This window comes from Hypanus sabinus (assembly GCF_030144855.1).
Source record: "Hypanus sabinus isolate sHypSab1 chromosome X1 unlocalized genomic scaffold, sHypSab1.hap1 SUPER_X1_unloc_15, whole genome shotgun sequence".
Lineage (NCBI taxonomy): Eukaryota > Metazoa > Chordata > Chondrichthyes > Myliobatiformes > Dasyatidae > Hypanus > Hypanus sabinus.
The window spans coordinates 400,201-419,074 of record NW_026778963.1 but is presented as its reverse complement, the minus strand read 5'-3'; the positions used below and the strand labels follow the sequence as shown (position 1 = coordinate 419,074).

The following is an 18,874-nucleotide window of genomic DNA, read 5'->3' as shown; positions in this document are numbered from 1 at the left end:
GGCCATGTTCCCTACGGAGGGAGGCCATGTGTCCTACGGAGGGAGGCCATGTTTCCTACGGAGGGAGGTCATGTTTCCTACGGAGGGAGGTCATGCTTCCTACAGAGGGAGGTCATGCTTCCTACGGAGGGAGGCCATGTTTCCTACGGAGGGAGGCCATGTTTCCTACGGAGGGAGGCCATGTTTCCTATGGAGGACGATCGTGTTTCCTAAGGAGGGAGGCCATGTTTCCTACGGAGGACGATCATGTTTCCTACGGAGGACGATCATGTTTCCTACGGAGGGAGACCATGTTTCCTAAGGAGGGAGACCATGTTTCCTAAGTAGGGAGACCATGTTTCCTAAGTAGGGATGTCATGTTTCCTACGGAGGGAGGTCATGTTTCCTTCGGAGGGAGGCCATGTTTCCTACGGAGGGAGGCCATGTTTCCTACGGAGGGAGACCATGTTTCCTACGGAGGGAGACCATGTTTCCTAAGGAGGGAGATCATGTTTCCTATGGAGGGAGACCATGTTCCCTATGGAGGGAGGTCATGTTTCCTACGGAGGGAGGTCATGTTTCCTACGGAGGGAGACCATGTTTCCTAAGGAGGGAGACCATGTTTCCTAAGGAGGGAGGCCATGTTTCCTAAGGAGGGAGGCCATGTTTCCTAAGGAGGACGGTCATGTTTCCTACGGAGGGAGGTCATGTTTCCTACGGAGGAAGACCATGTTTCCTACGGAGGGATACCATGTTTCCTATGGAGGGAGGTCATGTTTCCTACGGAGGGAGGTGATGCTTCCTACGGAGGGAGGTCATGCTTCCTACGGAGGGAGACCATGCTTCCTACGGAGGGAGACCATGTTTCCTACGGACGGAGGCCATGGTTCCTACGGAGGGAGTCCATGGTTCCTACGGAGGGAGGCCATGTTTCATACGGAGGGAGACCATGTTTCATACGGAGGGAGACCATGTTTCCTACGGAGGGTGGCCATGGTTCCTACGGAGGGAGACCAAGTTTCCTACGGAGGGAGACCATTTTTCCTACGCAGGGAGGTCATGTTTCCTACGGAGGGAAACCATGCTTCCTACGGAGGGAGACCATGTTTCCTACGGAGGGATGTCATGTTTCCTATGGAGGGAGACCATGTTTCCTACGGAGGGAGACCATGTTTCCTATGGAGGGAGGCCATGTTTCCTAAGGAGGGAGGCCATGTTCCCTACGGAGGGAGGTCATGTTTCCTATGGAGGGAGGCCATGTTTCCTAAGGAGGGAGGCCATGTTTCCTAAGGAGGGAGGCCATGTTTCCTACGGAGGGAGACCATGTTTCCTAAGGAGGGAGACCATGTTTCCTACGGAGGGAGACCATGTTTCCTACGGAGGGAGACCATGTTTCCTACGGAGGGAGACCATGTTTCCTACGGAGGGAGACCATGTTTCCTATGGAGGGAGGCCATGTTTCCTAAGGAGGGAGGCCATGTTCCCTACTGAGGGAGGCCATGTTTCCTACGGAGGGAGGCCATGTTTCCTAAGGAGGGTGGCCATGTTTCCTACGGAGGGAGGCCATGTTTCCTAAGGAGGGAGGCCATGTTTCCTACGGAGGGAGGCCATGTTCCCTACGGAGGGAGACCATGTTTCCTACGGAGGGAGACCATGTTTCCTAAGGAGGGAGACCATGTTTCCTAAGGAGGGAGACCATGTTTGCTACGGAGGGAGGCCATGTTTCCTTCGGAGGGAGGTCATGTTTCCTACGGAGGGAGACCAAGTTTCCTACGGAGGGAGACCATGCTTCCTACGGAGGGAGAACATGCTTCCTACGGAGGGAGAACATGCTTCCTAGGGAGGGAGACCATGTTTCCTACGGAGGGAGGCCATGTTTCCTACGGAGGGAGGCCATGGTTCCTACGGAGGGAGGCCATGGTTCCTACGGAGGGAGACCATGTTTCCTACGGAGGGAGGCCATGTTTCCTAAGGAGGGAGGCCATGTTCCCTACGGAGGGAGACCATGTTTCCTACGGAGGGAGGCCATGTTTCCTACGGAGGGAGGCCATGTTTCCTACGGAGGGAAGCCATGTTTCCTACGGAGGGAGACCATGTTTCCTACGGAGTGAGGCCATGTTTCCTACGGAGGGAGGCCATGTTTCCTACGGAGGGAGACCATGTTTCCTACGGAGGGAGGCCATGTTTCCTAAGGAGGGAGGACATGTTCCCTACGGAGGGAGGCCATGTTTCCTACGGAGGGATGCCATGTTTCCTATGGAGGGAGGCCATGTTTCCTAAAGAGGGAGGCCATGTTCCCTACGGAGTGAGGTCATGTTTCCTAAGGAGGGAGGCCATGTTTCCTAAGGAGGGAGGCCATGTTTCCTATGGAGGGAGGCCATGTTTCCTAAGGAGGGAGGCCATGTTTCCTACGGAGGGAGACCATGTTTCCTAAGGAGGGAGACCATGTTTCCTGAGGAGGGAGGCCATGTTTGCTACGGAGGGAGGCCATGTTTCCTACGGAGGGAGGTCATGTTTCCTACGGAGGGAGGTCATGTTTCCTACGGAGGGAGACCAAGTTTCCTACGGAGGGAGACCATGTTTCCTACGGAGGGAGACCATGCTTCCTAGGGAGGGAGACCATGCTTCCTAGGGAGGGAGACCATGTTTCCTACGGAGGGAGGCCATGTTTCCTACGGAGGGAGGCCATGGTTCCTACGGAGGGAGACCATGTTTCCTACGGAGGGAGACCATGTTTCCTATGGAGGGAGACCATGTTCCCTAAGGAGGGAGACCATGTTCCCTACGGAGGCAGACCATGTTCCCTACGGAGGGAGGCCATGTTTCCTATGGTGGGAGGCCATGTTTCCTATGGAGGGAGGCCATGTTTCCTACGGAGGGAGGTCATGTTTCCTACGGAGGGAGGTCATGTTTCCTACGGAGGGAGACCATGTTTCCTACGGAGGGAGACCAAAGCAGACCATGCTTCCTAAGGAGGGAGGCCATGTTTCCTACGGAGGGAGGCCATGTTTCCTGCGGAGGGAGACCATGTTTACTACGGAGGGATGCCATGCTTCCTATGGAGGGATGCCATGTTTCCTACGGAGGGAGACCATGTTTCCTATGGAGGGAGGCCATGTTTCCTATGGAGGGAGGCCATGTTTCTTAAGGAGGGAGGCCATGTTCCCTACGGAGGGAGGCCATGTGTCCTACGGAGGGAGGCCATGTTTCCTACGGAGGGAGGTCATGTTTCCTACGGAGGGAGGTCATGCTTCCTACAGAGGGAGGTCATGCTTCCTACGGAGGGAGGCCATGTTTCCTACGGAGGGAGGCCATGTTTCCTTCGGAGGGAGGCCATGTTTCCTATGGAGGACGATCGTGTTTCCTAAGGAGGGAGGCCATGTTTCCTACGGAGGATGATCATGTTTCCTACGGAGGACGATCATGTTTCCTACGGAGGGAGACCATGTTTCCTAAGGAGGGAGACCATGTTTCCTAAGTAGGGAGACCATGTTTCCTAAGTAGGGATGTCATGTTTCCTACGGAGGGAGGTCATGTTTCCTTCGGAGGGAGGCCATGTTTCCTACGGAGGGAGACCGTGTTTCCTACGGAGGGAGACCGTGTTTCCTACGGAGGGCGACCGTGTTTCCTACGGAGGGAGGTCAAGTTTCCTACGGAGGGCGACCGTGTTTCCTACGGAGGGCGACCGTGTTTCCTACGGAGGGCGACCGTGTTTCCTACGGAGGGAGACCATGTTTCCTGTGGAGGGAGTTGATTTCCTATGGAGGACGTCCATGTTTCCTATGGAGGGAGACCATGTTTCCTATGGAGGGAGGCCATGTTTCCTAAGGAGGGAGGCCATGTTTCCTACGGAGGGAGACCATGTTTCCTATGGAGGGAGACCATGTTTCCTATGGACGGAGGCCATGTTTCCTATGCAGGGAGACCATGTTTCCTGTGGAGGGAGACCTTGTTTCCTACGGAGGGAGGTCATGTTTCCTATGGAGGGTGGTCGTTTCCTATGGTGGGCGACCCTATTTCCTATGGAGGGAGACCATGTTTCCTATGGAGGGAGACCATGTTTCCTGTGGAGGGAGTCCTTGTTTCCTACGGAGGGAGGTCATGTTTCCTATGGAGGGTGGTCGTTTCCTATGGAGGGCGACTATGTTTGCTACGGAGGGAGGCCATGTTTCCTACGGAGGGAGACCATGTTTCCTAAGGAGGGAGGCCATGTTTCCTACGGAGGGAGACCATGTTTCCTACGGAGGGAGGCCATGTTTCCTATGGAGGACGGTCATGTTTCCTACGGAGGGAGACCAAGTTTCCTATGGTGGGAGGTCATGTTTCCTACGGAGGTTGGTCATGTTTCCTATGGAGGGAGGTCATGTTTCCTATGGAGGGAGGCCATGTTTCCTACGGAGGGAGGACATGTTTCCTACGGAGGGAGGAAATGTTTCCTACGGAGGGAGACCATGTTTCCGACGGAGGGAGTTCATGTTTCCTACGGAGGGAGGCCATGTTTCCTATGGAGGGAGGTCATGTTTCCTAGGGAGGGAGGTCCTGTTTCCTAGGGAGGGAGGTCATGTTTCCTATGGAGGGCGACCATGTTTCCTATGGAGGGAGACCATGTTTCCTATGTAGGGAGGCCATGTTTCCTATGGAGGGAGGTCATGTTTCCTATGGAGCGAGGTCATGTTTCCTATGGAGGGAGACCATGTTTCCTATGGAGGGAGGTCATGTTTCCTATGGAGGGAGACCATGTCTCCTACGGAGGTAGACCATGTCTCCTACGGAGAGAGACCATGTTTCCTACGGAGGGAGGTCATGTTTCCTACGGAGGGAGGTCATGTCTCCTACGGAGGGAGCCCTTGTTTCCTATGGAGGGAGACCATGTTTCCTACAGAGGGAGACCATGTCTCCTACGGAGGGAGACCTTGTTTCCTATGGAGGGAGTTCATGTTTCCTACGGAGGAAGTCCATGTTTCCTATGGAGGGAGGTCATGATTCCTAGGGAGGGAGGTCATGTTTCCTATGGAGGGCGACCATTTTTCCTATGGAGGGAGACCATGTTTCCTATGTAGGGAGGCCATGTTTCCTATGGAGGGAGGTCATGTTTCCTATGGAGGGAGGTCATGTTGCCTACAGAGGGAGACCATGTTTCCTATGGAGGGAGACCTTGTTTCCTATGGAGGGAGGTCATGTCTCCTATGGAGGGAGACCATGTCTCCTACGGAGGGAGACCATGTTTCCTAAGGAGGGAGGTCATGTTTCCTACGGAGGGAGGTCATGTCTCCTACGGAGGGAGACCTTGTTTCCTATGGAGGGAGACCATGTTTCCTACGGAGGGAGACCATGTCTCCTACGGAGGGAGACCTTGTTTCCTATGGAGGGAGACCATGTTTCCTATGGAGGGCGTACATGTTTCCTACGGAGGGAGACCATGTTTCCTATGGAGGGAGGTCATGTTTCCTGTGGAGGGAGACCATGTTTCCTATGGAGGGAGGTCATGTTTGTTATGGAGGGAGGTCATGTTTCCTGTGGAGGGAGACAATGTTTCCTATGGAGGGAGGTCATGTTTCCTGTGGAGGGAGACCATGTTTCCTATGGAGGGAGACCATGTTTCCTATGGAGAGAGGTCATGTTTCCTGTGGAGGGAGGTCATGTTTCCTACGGAGGGAGACCATGTTTCCTACGGAGGGAGACCATGTTTCCTACGGAGGGAGACCATGTTTCCTACGGAGGGCGACCATGTTTCCTACGGAGGGAGCCCATGTTTCCTATGGAGGGAGACCATGTTTGCTCTGGAGGGAGACCTTGTTTCCTCTGGAGGGAGGTCATGTTTCCTATGGAGGGAGGTCGTTTCCTACGGAGGGAGACCATGTTTCCTACGGAGGGAGGCCATGTTTCCTACGGAGGGAGACCATGTTTCCTATGGAGGGAGGTCATGTTTCCTATGGAGGGAGGTCATGTTTCCTATGGAGGGAGGTCGTTTCCTATGGAGGGAGGCCATGTTTCCTAAGGAGGGAGGCCATGTTTCCTATGGAGGGAGGCCATGTTTCCTAAGGAGGGAGGCCATGTTTCCTATGGAGGACGGTCATGTTTCCTACGGAGGGAGACCATGTTTCCTATGAAGGGAGACCATGTTTCCTACGGAGGGAGACCATGTTTCCTTCGGAGGGAGACCAAGTTTCCTATGGAGGGAGGTCATGTTTCCTATGGAGGGAGGTCATGTTTCCTACGGAGGAAGACCATGTTTCCTACGGAGGGAGGTCATGTTTCCTACGGAGGAAGACCATGTTTCCTACGGAGGGAGACCATGTTTCCTACGGAGGGAGACCATGTTTCCTATGGAGGGAGGTCATGTTTCCTACGGAGGGAGGTCATGTTTCCTGTGGAGGGAGACCATGTTTCCTGTGGAGGGAGACCATGTTTCCTACGGAGGGAGACCACGTTTACTATGGATGGAGACCACGTTTACTATGGATGGAGACCATGGTTCCTATGGAGGGAGACCATGTTTCCTATGGAGGGAGACCATGTTTCCTATGGAGGGGGAGGGAGGCTATGTTTCCTATGGAGGGAGATCATGTTTCCTATGGAGGGAGACCATGTTTCCTATGGAGGGAGGTCATATTTCCTACGGAGGGAGAACATGTTTCCTACGGTGGGAGGCTATGTTTCCTACGGAGGGAGATCATGTTTCCTATGGAGGGTGGCCATGTTTCCTCTGGAGGGAGGCCATGTTTCCTCTGGAGGGAGACCATGTTTCCTATGGAGGGAGGCTATGTTTCCTACGGAGGGAGATCATGTTTCCTATGGAGGGTGGCCATGTTTCCTCTGGAGGGAGGCCATGTTTCCACTGGAGGGAGGCCATGTTTCCTACGGAGGGAGACCATGTTTCCTATGGAGGGAGACCATGTTTCCTATGGATGGAGACCATGGTTCCTATGGATGGAGACCATGGTTCCTACGGAGGGAGACCACGTTTACTATGGATGGAGACCACGTTTACTATGGATGGAGACCATGGTTCCTACGGAGGGAGACCATGTTTACTACGGAGGGAGACCACGTTTACTATGGATGGAGACCATGGTTCCTATGGAGGGAGACCATGGTTCCTACGGAGGGAGACCACGTTTACTATGGATGGAGACCATGGTTCCTATGGAGGGTGGCCATGTTTCCTCTGGAGGGAGGCCATGTTTCCTCTGGAGGGAGGCCATGTTTCCTACGGAGGGAGACCATGTTTCCTACGGAGGGAGACCATGTTTCCCGTGGAGGGAGACCATGTTTCCTATGGTGGGAGACCATGTTTACTATGGATGGAGACCATGGTTCCTACGGAGGGAGACCATGTTTCCTACGGAGGGAGACCACGTTTACTATGGATGGAGACCATGGTTCCTATGGAGGGAGACCATGGTTCCTATGGAGGGAGACCATGTTTCCCATGGAGGGAGACCATGTTTCATACGGAGTGAGGCCATGTTTCCTACGGAGGGAGATCATGTTTCCGATGGAGGGAGACCATGTTTCCTACGGAGGGAGACCATGTTTCCTACGGAGGGAGGTCATGTTTCCTACGGAGGGAGACCATGTTTCCTATGGAGGGAGACCATGTTTCCTATGGAGGGAGATCATGTTTCCTATGGAGGGAGATCATGTTTCCTATGGAGGGAGACCATGTTTCCTATGGAGGGAGACCATGTTTCCTATGGAGGGAGACCATGCTTCCTACGGAGGGAGACCATGTTTCCTACGGAGGGAGACCATGTTTCCTATGGAGGGAGACCATGTTTCCTACGGAGGGAGACCATGTTTCCTACGGAGGGAGGTCATGTTTCCTGTGGAGTGAGGCCATGTTTCCTACGGAGGGAGACCATGTTTCCTACGGAGGGAGACCATGTTTCCTACGGAGAGAGGTCATGTTTCCTATGGAGGGAGACCATGAATCCTATGGAGGGAGACCATGTTTCCTATGGAGAGAGGCCATGTTTCCTATGGAGGGAGACCATGTTTCCTATGGAGGGAGACCATGTTTCCTATGGAGGGAGACCATGTTTCCTATGGAGAGAGGTCATGTTTCCTATGGAGGGAGACCATGATTCCTATGGAGGGAGACCATGTTTCCTATGGAGGGAGACCATGTTTACTATGGAGGGAGACCATGTTTACTATGGAGGGAGACCATGGTTCCTATGGAGGGAGACCATGGTTCCTACTGAGGGAGACCATGTTTCCTACGGAGGGAGACCATGTTTCCTACGGAGGGAGACCATGTTTCCTACGGAGGGAGGCCATGTTTCCTGTGGAGGGAGACCATGTTTCCTGTGGAGGGAGACCTTGTTTCCTGTGGAGGGAGGTCATGTTTCCTATGGAGGGAGGTCGTTTCCTATGGAGGGCGACCATGTTTCCTATGGAGGGTGACCATGTTTCCTATGGAGGGAGGCCATGTTTCCTATGGAGGGAGGCCATGTTTCCTAAGGAGGGAGTCCATGTTTCCTATGGAGGGAGACCATGTTTCCTATGGAGAGAGGTCATGTTTCCTATGGAGGGAGACCATGATTCCTATGGAGGGAGACCATGTTTCCTATGGAGGGAGACCATGTTTCCTATGGAGGGAGACCATGTTTACTATGGAGGGAGACCATGTTTACTATGGAGGGAGACCATGGTTCCTATGGAGGGAGACCATGGTTCCTACGGAGGGAGACCATGTTTCCTACGGAGGGAGACCATGTTTCCTACGGAGGGAGGCCATGTTTCCTGTGGAGGGAGACCATGTTTCCTGTGGAGGGAGACCTTGTTTCCTGTGGAGGGAGGTCATGTTTCCTATGGAGGGAGGTCGTTTCCTATGGAGGGCGACCATGTTTCCTATGGAGGGAGACCATGTTTCCTATGGAGGGAGGCCATGTTTCCTATGGAGGGAGGCCATGTTTCCTAAGGAGGGAGTCCATGTTTCCTATGGAGGGAGACCATGTTTCCTGTGGAGGGAGACCATGTTTCCTATGGAGGGAGACCATGTTTCCTATGGAGGGAGACCTTGTTTCCTACGGAGGGAGGTCCTGTTTCCTATGGAGGGAGGTCAAGTTTCCTATGGAGGGCGACCATGTTTCCTGTGGAGGGAGACCATGTTTCCTGTGGAGGGAGACCTTGTTTCCTATGGAGGGAGACCTTGATTCCTATGGAGGGAGACCATGTTCCCTACGGAGGTAGACCATTTTTCCTACGGAGGGAGACCTTGTTTCCTTTGGAGGGAGACCATGGTTCCTACGGAGGGAGACCATGTTCCCTATGGAGGGAGACCATGTTTCCTATGGAGGGAGACCATGTTTCCTATGGAGGGAGGTCATGTTTCCTACGGAGAGAGACCATGTTTCCTACGGAGGGAGACCATGTTCCCTATGGAGGGAGACCATGTTTCCTACGGAGGGAGATCATATTTCCTATGGAGGGAGACCATGTCTAGGACCAGTCAACACAGCCTCGGAGTGGTTTCCTCTTAGGAAGGAGATGAGGAGGAATTTCTTTAGCCTGTTTGCGGTGAATCTGTGGAATTTGTTGCCACAGGCGGCTGTGGAGGCCGTGTCATTGGGTATGTTTAAAGCGGAGGCTGATTGTTTCGACACTTCACCTGTGAGTCGGCTGGTGTGGTATACTGCGTCTGGTGCTCCCAATGTGGCCTTTTATACATTGGTGAGACCCGACTCAGACTGGGAGACCGTTTCACTGAACACCTACGCTCGGTCCGCCAGAGAAAGCAGGATCTCCCAGTGGCCACACATTTTAATTCCACGTACCATTCCCATTCTGATCTGTCTATCCATGGCCTTCTCTACTGTCAAGATGAAGCCACACTCAGGTTGGAGGAACAACACCTTATACACTGTCTGGGTAGCCTCCAACCTGATGGCGTGAACACTGACTTCTCTAACTTCCGTTAATGCCCCTCCTCCCCTTCTTACCCTATCCCTGGCATATTTAGCTGTTTGCCTGTTCTCCATCTCCCTCTGGTGCTCCCCCATCGCTCCTTCCTTTCTCCCTAGGCCTCCCGTCCCATGATCCTTTCCCTTCTCCAGCTCTGTATCACTTTTGCCAATCACCTTTCCAGCTCTTAGCTTCATCCCCCCCCCCCCCCACCTCCGGTCTTCTCCTATCATTTCGCATTTCTCCCTCCCCCCACTACTTTCAAATCTCTTACTATCTTTCCTTTCAGTTAGTCCTGACGAAGGGTCTTGGCCCGAAACGACAACAGCGCTTCTCCCTGTAGATGCTGCCTGGCCTGCTGTGTTCCACCAGCATTATGTGTGTGTTGTTGTTTGAATTTCCAGCATCTGCAGATTTCCCCGTGTTTGCTGATAGATTCTTGATTAGTCAGGGCATAGAGGTGTCCCTCGCTTTACGCCACTTCGCTTTTACAAATGACCTACATTCGTAACCTGTTTTCGCATTACAAAGAGGATTTTCGCTTTAATGAAAATTTTTCCCATGTAAGTTAATGGTTCTTCACTTTACGCCATTTCGGCTTAAAGGTTTCATAGGAACGTTCTACCTTTGTAAAGGGGGTGCACCTGTAAAGGGGTAAGGGGAGAAGGCAGGAGATTGCGGCTGAGGTGGAAAATGGATCAGCCATGATGAAATGGTAGAGCAGACTTGATGGGCCAAATGGCCTAATCCTGCTGAGCATCTTATCCTCTTAACCACATGCTCTACTTCCCCTCTACAACCCCTCCCCAATCCTTTGGCCCTTTTTCTAATACCACACCACTTCCCCAGTACCCACAACACAGTCGTGTCGCGACCTGGTTGCCTCACGATTGGGAAGTTGTGGAAGGTGCAGAGGAGGTTTACCGGGATGCTGCCGGATCACAGAGCACATCTTCATGAGGATTCGTTGAAGGAGCTCGGGATTTTCTCTTTGGAGCGAAGGAGGGGGAGAGGTGACTTGATGAAGGAGATGAAAAAGGTCAAGTGGACAGTCAGAGTCGTTTTCCCAGGTTGCAAGCGGCTAATGGGGAAGGGGGCATAATTTTAAGATGATTAGAGGAAATTACAGGTGGGGGGGGATGTCAGAGGTAAATTCTTTACACAGAGAGTAGTGGGTGCATGGAACACCCTGCCAGGAGTGGTGGTGGAGGCAGATACATTAGGGACATTATAGAGACTTTAAGGCAGGGACGTGGATGATCGAAGAATGGAGGGCTCTGTGGAAGGGAAATGTTAAATTAACCTTAAAGTAGGTTAAGATTAGCACCACATCATGGGCTGAAGGGCCTGTACTGTGCTGTCATGTTCTATCCCACCACATCATGATATTCTTATCATCATTAAGGACCCCCACCACCTAGGACATGCCCTCTTCTTATTGCTACCATCAGGAAGGAGGTACAGGAGCCTGAAGACACACACTCAGCGATTCAGGAACAGCTTCTTCCCCTCTGCCATCAGGGAGGAGGTACAGGAGCCTGAAGACACACACTCAACGATTCAGGAACTGCTTCTTCCCCTCTTCTATCAGGGCGGAGGTACAGGAGCCTGAAGACACACACTCAACGATTCAGGAACAGCTTCTTCCCCTCTGCCATCAGGGTGGAGGTACAGGAGCCTGAAGACACACACCCAACGATTCAAAGCCAGCTTCTTCCCCTCTGCCATCAGGGAGGAGGTACAGGAGCCTGAAGACACACACTCAACGATTCAAGAACAGCTTCTTCCCCTCTGCCATCAGGGAGGAGGTACAGGAGCCTGAAGACACACACTCAACGATTCAGGAACAGCTTCTTCCCCTCTGCCATCAGGGAGGAGGTACAGGAGCCTGAAGACACACACTCAACGATTCAGGTACAGCTTCTTCCCCTCTGCCATCAGGGAGGAGGTACAGGAGACTGAAGACACACACTCAACGATTCAGGAACAGCTTCTTCCCCTCTGCCATCTGATTTCTGAATGGACATTGAACCCACGAACACGACCTCACTATTTTTTCTCCTTTTTAATTTAATATTCCATCCACGTATTTTGCATTGCAGCTTATGATATTTCCACGTATTGAGCTGTGCTGCAAAAGAACAAATTTCAGGATACACACTCACCCGACGGCCACCGCCATCAGATTTCTGAGTGGACACTGAGCCCGTGAACACCACCTCACTGTTTCTTGCTGTCTTTTTGCACTGCTTATTTAGTTTAATTTTTAATATGTTTCTTATTGCAACGTACTGTGTTTTTATGTACTTCCTGCTGTCACAAGTTTCACGACTTTCCTGATATACGTCAATGATGTGAAACCTGATTCTGATTCCAGTTTGGTGATTCATTGCTGGTGATACGGAACAGAATCAGAATTTGGTTTAATATGACGTGGCAGCAGTACAATGTAATACATAATAATCAAAACTGTGATATACAGTACAGTCGGCCCTCCTTATTCGCGGGTTCCGCATGCGCGGATTCAACCGACCGCGGATCAGGAAAACCCGGAAGTTCTCTCCAGCACTCATTGTTCGCCTTGTAATTTGTTCCTGTGGGGGGAAAAATGCCTCCTAAGAAGCAATTAAGTGGTCAAAGCAACTGAAGAACTTAAAGATCATGGGAGAGTCGGGATCGGCTGATGCCAAGGCGGCATTGGCATTCCCAGAAGAGCTACGATGCTTGCGTCTGTACTGAACACGTACAGACATTTTTTCTTATCATTATTCCCCGAACAATACAGTATAACAACTATTTACATAGCATTTGCATTGTATTAGGTATTATAAGTAATCTAGAGATGATTTAAAGTGTATGGGAGGATGTGCGTCGGTTACATGCAATTACTACACCATTTTATATAAGAGACGAGCATCCGTGTTTTTTGGTATCTACGGTGGGGGGGGGGGGTCCCGGAACCAATCCCCCGTGGATAAGGAGGACCGATATGTGCGTGTGTGTATATAAAAATAGAGTTAAGTTAATCGAGTAGTTCAAAAACAGGGGGAGAAGAGTAGTGAGGTAGTGTTCATGGTTTCATTGTCCATTCAGAAATCCGACGGCTGAGGGGAAGAGGCTGTTCCTGAATCGTTGAGTGTGTGTCTTCAGGCTCCTGTACCTGCTCCCTGATGGCAGAGGGGAGAAAGCTGTTCCTGAATCGCTGAGTGTGTGTCTTCAGGCTCCTGTACCTCCTCCCTGATGGCAGAGGGGAAGAAGCTGTTCCTGAATCGTTGAGTGTGTGTCTTCAGGCTCCTGTACCTCTTCCCTGATGGCAGAGGGGAAGAAGCTGTTCCTGAATTGTTGAGTGTGTATCTTCAGGCTCCTGTACCTGCTCCCTGATGGCAGAGGGGAAGAAGCTGTTCCTGAATCGCTGAGTGTGTGCCTTCAGGCTCCTGTACCTCCTCCCTGATGGCAGAGGGGAAGAAGCTGTTCCTGAATCGTTGAGTGTGTGTCTTCAGGTTCCTGTACCTCCTCCCTGATGGCAGAGGAAAAGAAGCTGTTCCTGAAACGTTGAGTGTGTGTCTTCAGGCTCCTGTACCTCCTCCCTGATGGCAGAGGGGGAGAAGCTGTTCCTGAATCATTGAGTGTGTGTCTTCAGGCTCCTGTACCTCCTCCCTGATGGCAGAGGGGAAGAAGCTGTTCCTGAATCGTTGAGTTTGTGCCTTCAGGCTCCTGTACCCCCTCCCTGATGGCAGAGGGGAAGAAGCTGTTCCTGAATCGTTGAGTGTGTGTCTTCAGGTTCCTGTACCTCCTCCCTGATGGCAGAGGGGAAGAAGCTGTTCCTGAAACGTTGAGTGTGTGTCTTCAGGCTCCTGTACCTCCTCCCTGATGGCAGAGGGGGAGAAGCTGTTCCTGAATCATTGAGTGTGTGTCTTCAGGCTCCTGTACCTCCTCCCTGATGGCAGCAATGAGAAGAGAGCACACTCTGGGCGATGGGGGTCCTTAATGATGGGCGCCGTCTATGTGACGCTCCTTGAAGATGTCCTGGGTGCTGGGGAGGCCGGTGCCCGTGATGGAGCTGACTGAGTTTACAACTTTCTGCAGCTTACTTTGATCCTGTGCAGTGCTCCCCCACCCACCATACCAGATGGTAATGCAGCCAGATAGAATGCTCTCAGTGGTACAATCTGTAGAGATTTTCGAGTGTCTTTGCGGACATACTAAATCACCTCAGCCTCCTCATGATATATAGCCAATGTTGTGCCTTCCTTGTAATTGCATCAATGTGTTGGGTCCAGGATAGATCCTCAGAGTTCTTGAACTTGAAATTGCTCACTGTTCTCCCTCTCTGAGGACTGATGTGTGTTCCCTCGTCTTACCCCTTGAGGTCTGCAGTCAGTTCTTTGGCCTTCCTGACATTGAGTGCAAGGTCAAAGAAACCCCCCCCCCCCCTTACTGTTGGACTGACGGGTGACTCTTGTCCCCCGTACCGCTACCTGTGCAACAGCCGAGCTTGCTGTCCCTACTGGGCATAAGGTTGGAGCATGGAAGGGGTGGGAGAGGGCATTGTTAACATTGGTACCGTGGCTCAGTGTTGAAAATCTGGCTCTCTCTCCAGGCTGATGCGCATGGAAATTCAACAGAGGCAGGAGCAGAACGAAATGTTTCTCAAAGGCCGGAGGTTCCCCGAGAAGGACCAACGAGGAGAGTCCCCATTGCAGAAGAATCCGACCCGGTTGGTCTTGGTGATGCCGAAGTCACCAGAAGAGCCCCAGACATCGCCATCCTCCATTCCCGTAACTATCTTTTTTGTTGACGTGCTAGGTTGCCTTAGGTGGGACTAATGATTTGATCTACGAGGGGCCGACAGTCGGAGGAGTCAATTTTAGAAAACCTAGCACATTCTAATTTTCAACACAGTCCCCTCCTACATTCACACACTTAATTCCAGCGGTCGTGGAGCATACGGATCTTGGACCTCCAGAAAGTGTCCACAAATGGGTGATTGATAAGTTCGTGGCCTACGGTAGAAGGAGATGAGTTATGAACTTCAAACTTTCTGCGTCATCACTCAAAAGAGTTGAACTGTGTGCATGTAATGAGAGCTGTATAACTCATCTCCTTCTAACTTATCAATCACCCCTGCTCTCGACCACCTGGACGTCCGAGATGCCGACTTCTACAAAGAAGGGTTCTGTCTGCTCCACGACCGCTGGAATAAGTGTATGAATGTAGGATGGGACTATGTCAAAAAAATAAATCTATCCATCTAATTAGAGATTAGGAATAGTAAAGGGGGAAAAAAATCACTGGTGGGAGTCGATCGGCCACCAAATAATAACATTACAGTGGCAGAGGTAATAAACAGAGAGATCTCAGGCATGTAAGAACGGAACAGCAGTTATCATGGGGGACTAACTTGCACATAGATTGGGTGAATCAAATTGGTTGAATTCCTCTTGTGGAGGAGTTCACAGAATGCATAATTGATAGCTTTCTTGAACAGCATGTTACTTAACCTACGAGAGAACGTGTTATCGTAGATCTGGTCCTGTGCAATGAGACAGGTAAGACTAGTGATCTTATAGTTTGGGATCCTCTTGGAAAGAGTGATCACTGAGCTTCCCATACAAACGGAGGGTGCAAAAGTTCTATCTAAAACCAGTGCGTTATGTCTAAAGAATGGAGGCTGCAATGGGATGAGGAAGGATTTGGCTGGTGTAGACTGTGATCATGGGCAATATGGTGGGACTATTGAGGGGCAGTGGAAGACTTTCAAAGAGATTTTTCACAGTGCTCAACAAAAGTATCTTCTAGTTAAAAACGAGGTAAGGGTGGGGAGAGCCAGTCTCGGATAACTAAGGAAATAAAAGAAGGTGTCAACCTAAAATCTTGTGAATAGAAAGTCTCCGAGAGTAGCGGGGATCTGGAAGACTGGGAAAACTTTAAAAAGCAACAAAGGACCATCAAGGAAGTAATAAAGAAAACAAACCAGCACAAAGTATAAAAACGGATAGTAAAAGTTTTTACAATTATATGAAGTGGAAAAGGGTGGCTAAAGTGAACGTAGGTTCCTTGGAGGATGAGAAGGGGAATTGATGTTGGGTAATGAGGAAATGGCAGAAGCTTTGAATGACTACTTTGTGTTGGAAGACATGTTTAACATGCCAATGAGATGTTATGGATGCGATGGGAGATGAGGACCTCGATACAATAGCTATCACCAAAGAGGTAGTTTTGAGCAAACTTGTGGGCCTGAACATAGACAAGTCCCCTGGTCCTGGTGTAATGTATCCCAGGGTACTGAAAGAAATGGCAGAAATGGCAGAAGTTATAGTAGAGGCTTTGGTGATAATTTACTAAAGTTCTCTTGACTCTGGGCAGAGTCCGGCGGATTAGAAGACGGCGAATCTCATGCCACTGCTCAAAAAAGGACGTAGGCAAAGGCAGGTAACTATAGGCCAGTTAGTTTAACATCTGTAGTTGGGAAAATGCTTGAGGCTGTCATTAGAGAAGAAATAGTGAGGCATCTGGGAAGAAATGGATCCATCAGGCAGATGCAGCAAAGGCAGGTCCTGTTTGACAAACTTACCGAAGTTCTTTGAGGATACAAGCACAGTGGATAGAGGGGAACAGGTGGATGTTATTTACTTGGATTTCTGGAAGGCGCTTGATAAGGTGCCACATAAAAGACTTATCCGTAAGGTAAGGATGCAAATGGTTGGGGTGATGTATTAGTGTGGATAAAGGATTGGTTAACTGAAAGAAAGCCGAGAGTTGGGATATATGGGTGTTATTCTGGTTGGCAATTAGTGGTGAGCGGTGTGCCCCAGGGGTCAAGGCTGGGCCTGCAATTGTTCACGATATATATTAATGATCTCGAAGAGGGAACCAAGTGTAGCGTGTGTCTAAGTTTGCTGATGATACTAAACTGAGTAGAAAAGCAAATTGTACAGAAGATACAGAGAGATTATAGGTTAAATGAATGGGCAAGGGTCTGGCAGATGGAGTACAATGTTGGTCATCTACTTTGGAAAGAAAATGGAAGAACAGTTTATGATTTAAACAGTAAAACATTCCAGCACGCTGCTGTGCAGAGGGACTCGGGAGTGCTTGTGCATGAATCACAAAAGGTTGGTTTGCAGGTGCAGCAGGCTGTCGAGAAGACAAACGGAACGTTGGCCTTCATTGCTAGAGGGATTGAATTCAAGAGCAGGGAGGTCAGGCTGCAACTGTACAGGGTACTGGTTAGGCTGCACCTGGAGTACTGTGTGCAGTTCTGGTCTCCCTACTTGAGGAAGGATATACTGGCTTTGGAGGCAGTGCAGAGGAGGTTCACCAAGTTGACACCAAAGGTAAAGAGTTTGGAAATTATGAGGAGAGATTGAGTAGCCTGGGACTGTTCTCGCTGGAATTCACAAGAGAGGAGATCATACAGAAACATATAAAATTATGAAAGGGATAAGAGGCAAGAAAGTTGTTTCGACTGGAGGGTGAGACTAGAACTAGGGGCATAGCCTCAAGATTTGGGGGAAGAGATTTAGGATGGAGATGAGGAGGAAATGCTTTTCCCAGAGAGTGGTGAATCTGGAATTTTCTGCCCAGTGAAGCAGTGGAGGCTACCTCAGTAAATATATTTAAGACAAGGTTGGATAGATTTTTGCAGAGTAGGGGAATTAAGGGTTATGGAGAAAAGGCAGGTGGGTGGAGATGAGTCTGTGGCCAGATCAGCCATGATCGTATTGAATGGTGGAGCAGGTTCGATGGGCCGAATGGTCTACTCCTGCTCCTATTTCCTATGTTCTTATGTTCTAAGTTGTTCTGAGGGCTGAAGGAGGAATCTGATAGGAGAGTGGAGAAACGGAATTAGGAGGGGAAGAGGGATAAGATGGGCAGGTGGACAACATCCAACCTGCTCTGGTAGCCACAGTATATATGTGGGCTGTCCTGGGACTCTGGACAATGGTGACCCCTCCAGGACGTTGAAAGTTGGGACTTAACAACAGCTGGGTCATTGAAGCAGTTAGACACCCTCTTGCTGGAGATACCATTAGCTGGTGAACTCGGGGCATGGTAACTTGGCTTTGCGGTGTCTGGCTGTAACACTGAAGAGCCCCCAGCCTACTCTCTCCCCTGTACCACTGGGACCTTTCTCAACTGTCTGCTGTGGTAGTGAAATCTGCCCCAATACCTTGTAAATTAGGTTTCTTTCAGGACAAAGAAGTCTGGCTGTGGGAAACGAGCTTCAATTGTGTATAGCTTTTCATTGATGACATGAACTTCTATTTTTCCAACTACCGGTAATTTTTCCCCTCCCCCTTCCCTCTTCTTCAATTCCCCATTCTGACCTCTTCTCCTCACCTGCCTGTCACCTCCCCTGGTACCCCTCCTCCTTCCTTTTCTCCCATGGTCCACTCTCCTCTCCTATCAGATTCCTTCTTCAACAGCCCTTTTACCCCTTCAACCTATCACCTTCCAGCTTCTTACTTCATCCCCCTTTCCCCACCCACCTGGCTCCACATATAATCTTCCAGCCTGTCCTCCTTCCCTTCTCCCCACCTTTTTTATTTGGGCTTCTTCCCACTTCCCTTTCCAGTCCTGGAAACGTCAACTGCTTATTCATTTCCATAGATGCTCAGTGACTTGCTGAGTTCCTCCAGTATTTTGTGAGTAGAATTCCACTTGTCTTTGCCATCATCTACATTACTCGCAGCTAACTTTCTGTGACCTCCCTCTGCTCTCCCTGTACAGTAACATTCTGTGATCCCCCTCCCCCCTCTTCCCTCCCCTCCCCCTCCCTCCCCCTCTCCCCTCCCCTCCCCCTTCCTCTCTTTCCCTCTCCCCTCCCCTCCCCTCCCTCCCTCTCTCCCTCTCCCCTCCCCCTCCCTCTCCCCCTCCCTCTCTCTCTCCCATCCTCTCCCCCTGTCCCTCTCCTCCTGTCCTTTTCTCTCTCCCTCTCTCTCCCTCTCCCCCTCCCTCCCTCTCTCTCTCTCCCTCTCCCCCT

General features: G+C 50.8%; 1 protein-coding gene across 1 annotated transcript in view; it reads left to right on the top strand.

Annotated features, from left to right (window-relative positions):
- Nucleotides 1-18,874, top strand: part of LOC132385605 (tubulin polyglutamylase TTLL13-like) — a 148,018-nt gene that overhangs the window by 112,372 nt on the left and 16,772 nt on the right. Inside the window, exon 9 of the mRNA XM_059957779.1 lies at nt 14,489-14,666. Within this exon, the coding sequence (XP_059813762.1) occupies nt 14,489-14,666 (178 nt within the window). The remainder of the gene's footprint in view (nt 1-14,488; nt 14,667-18,874) is intronic.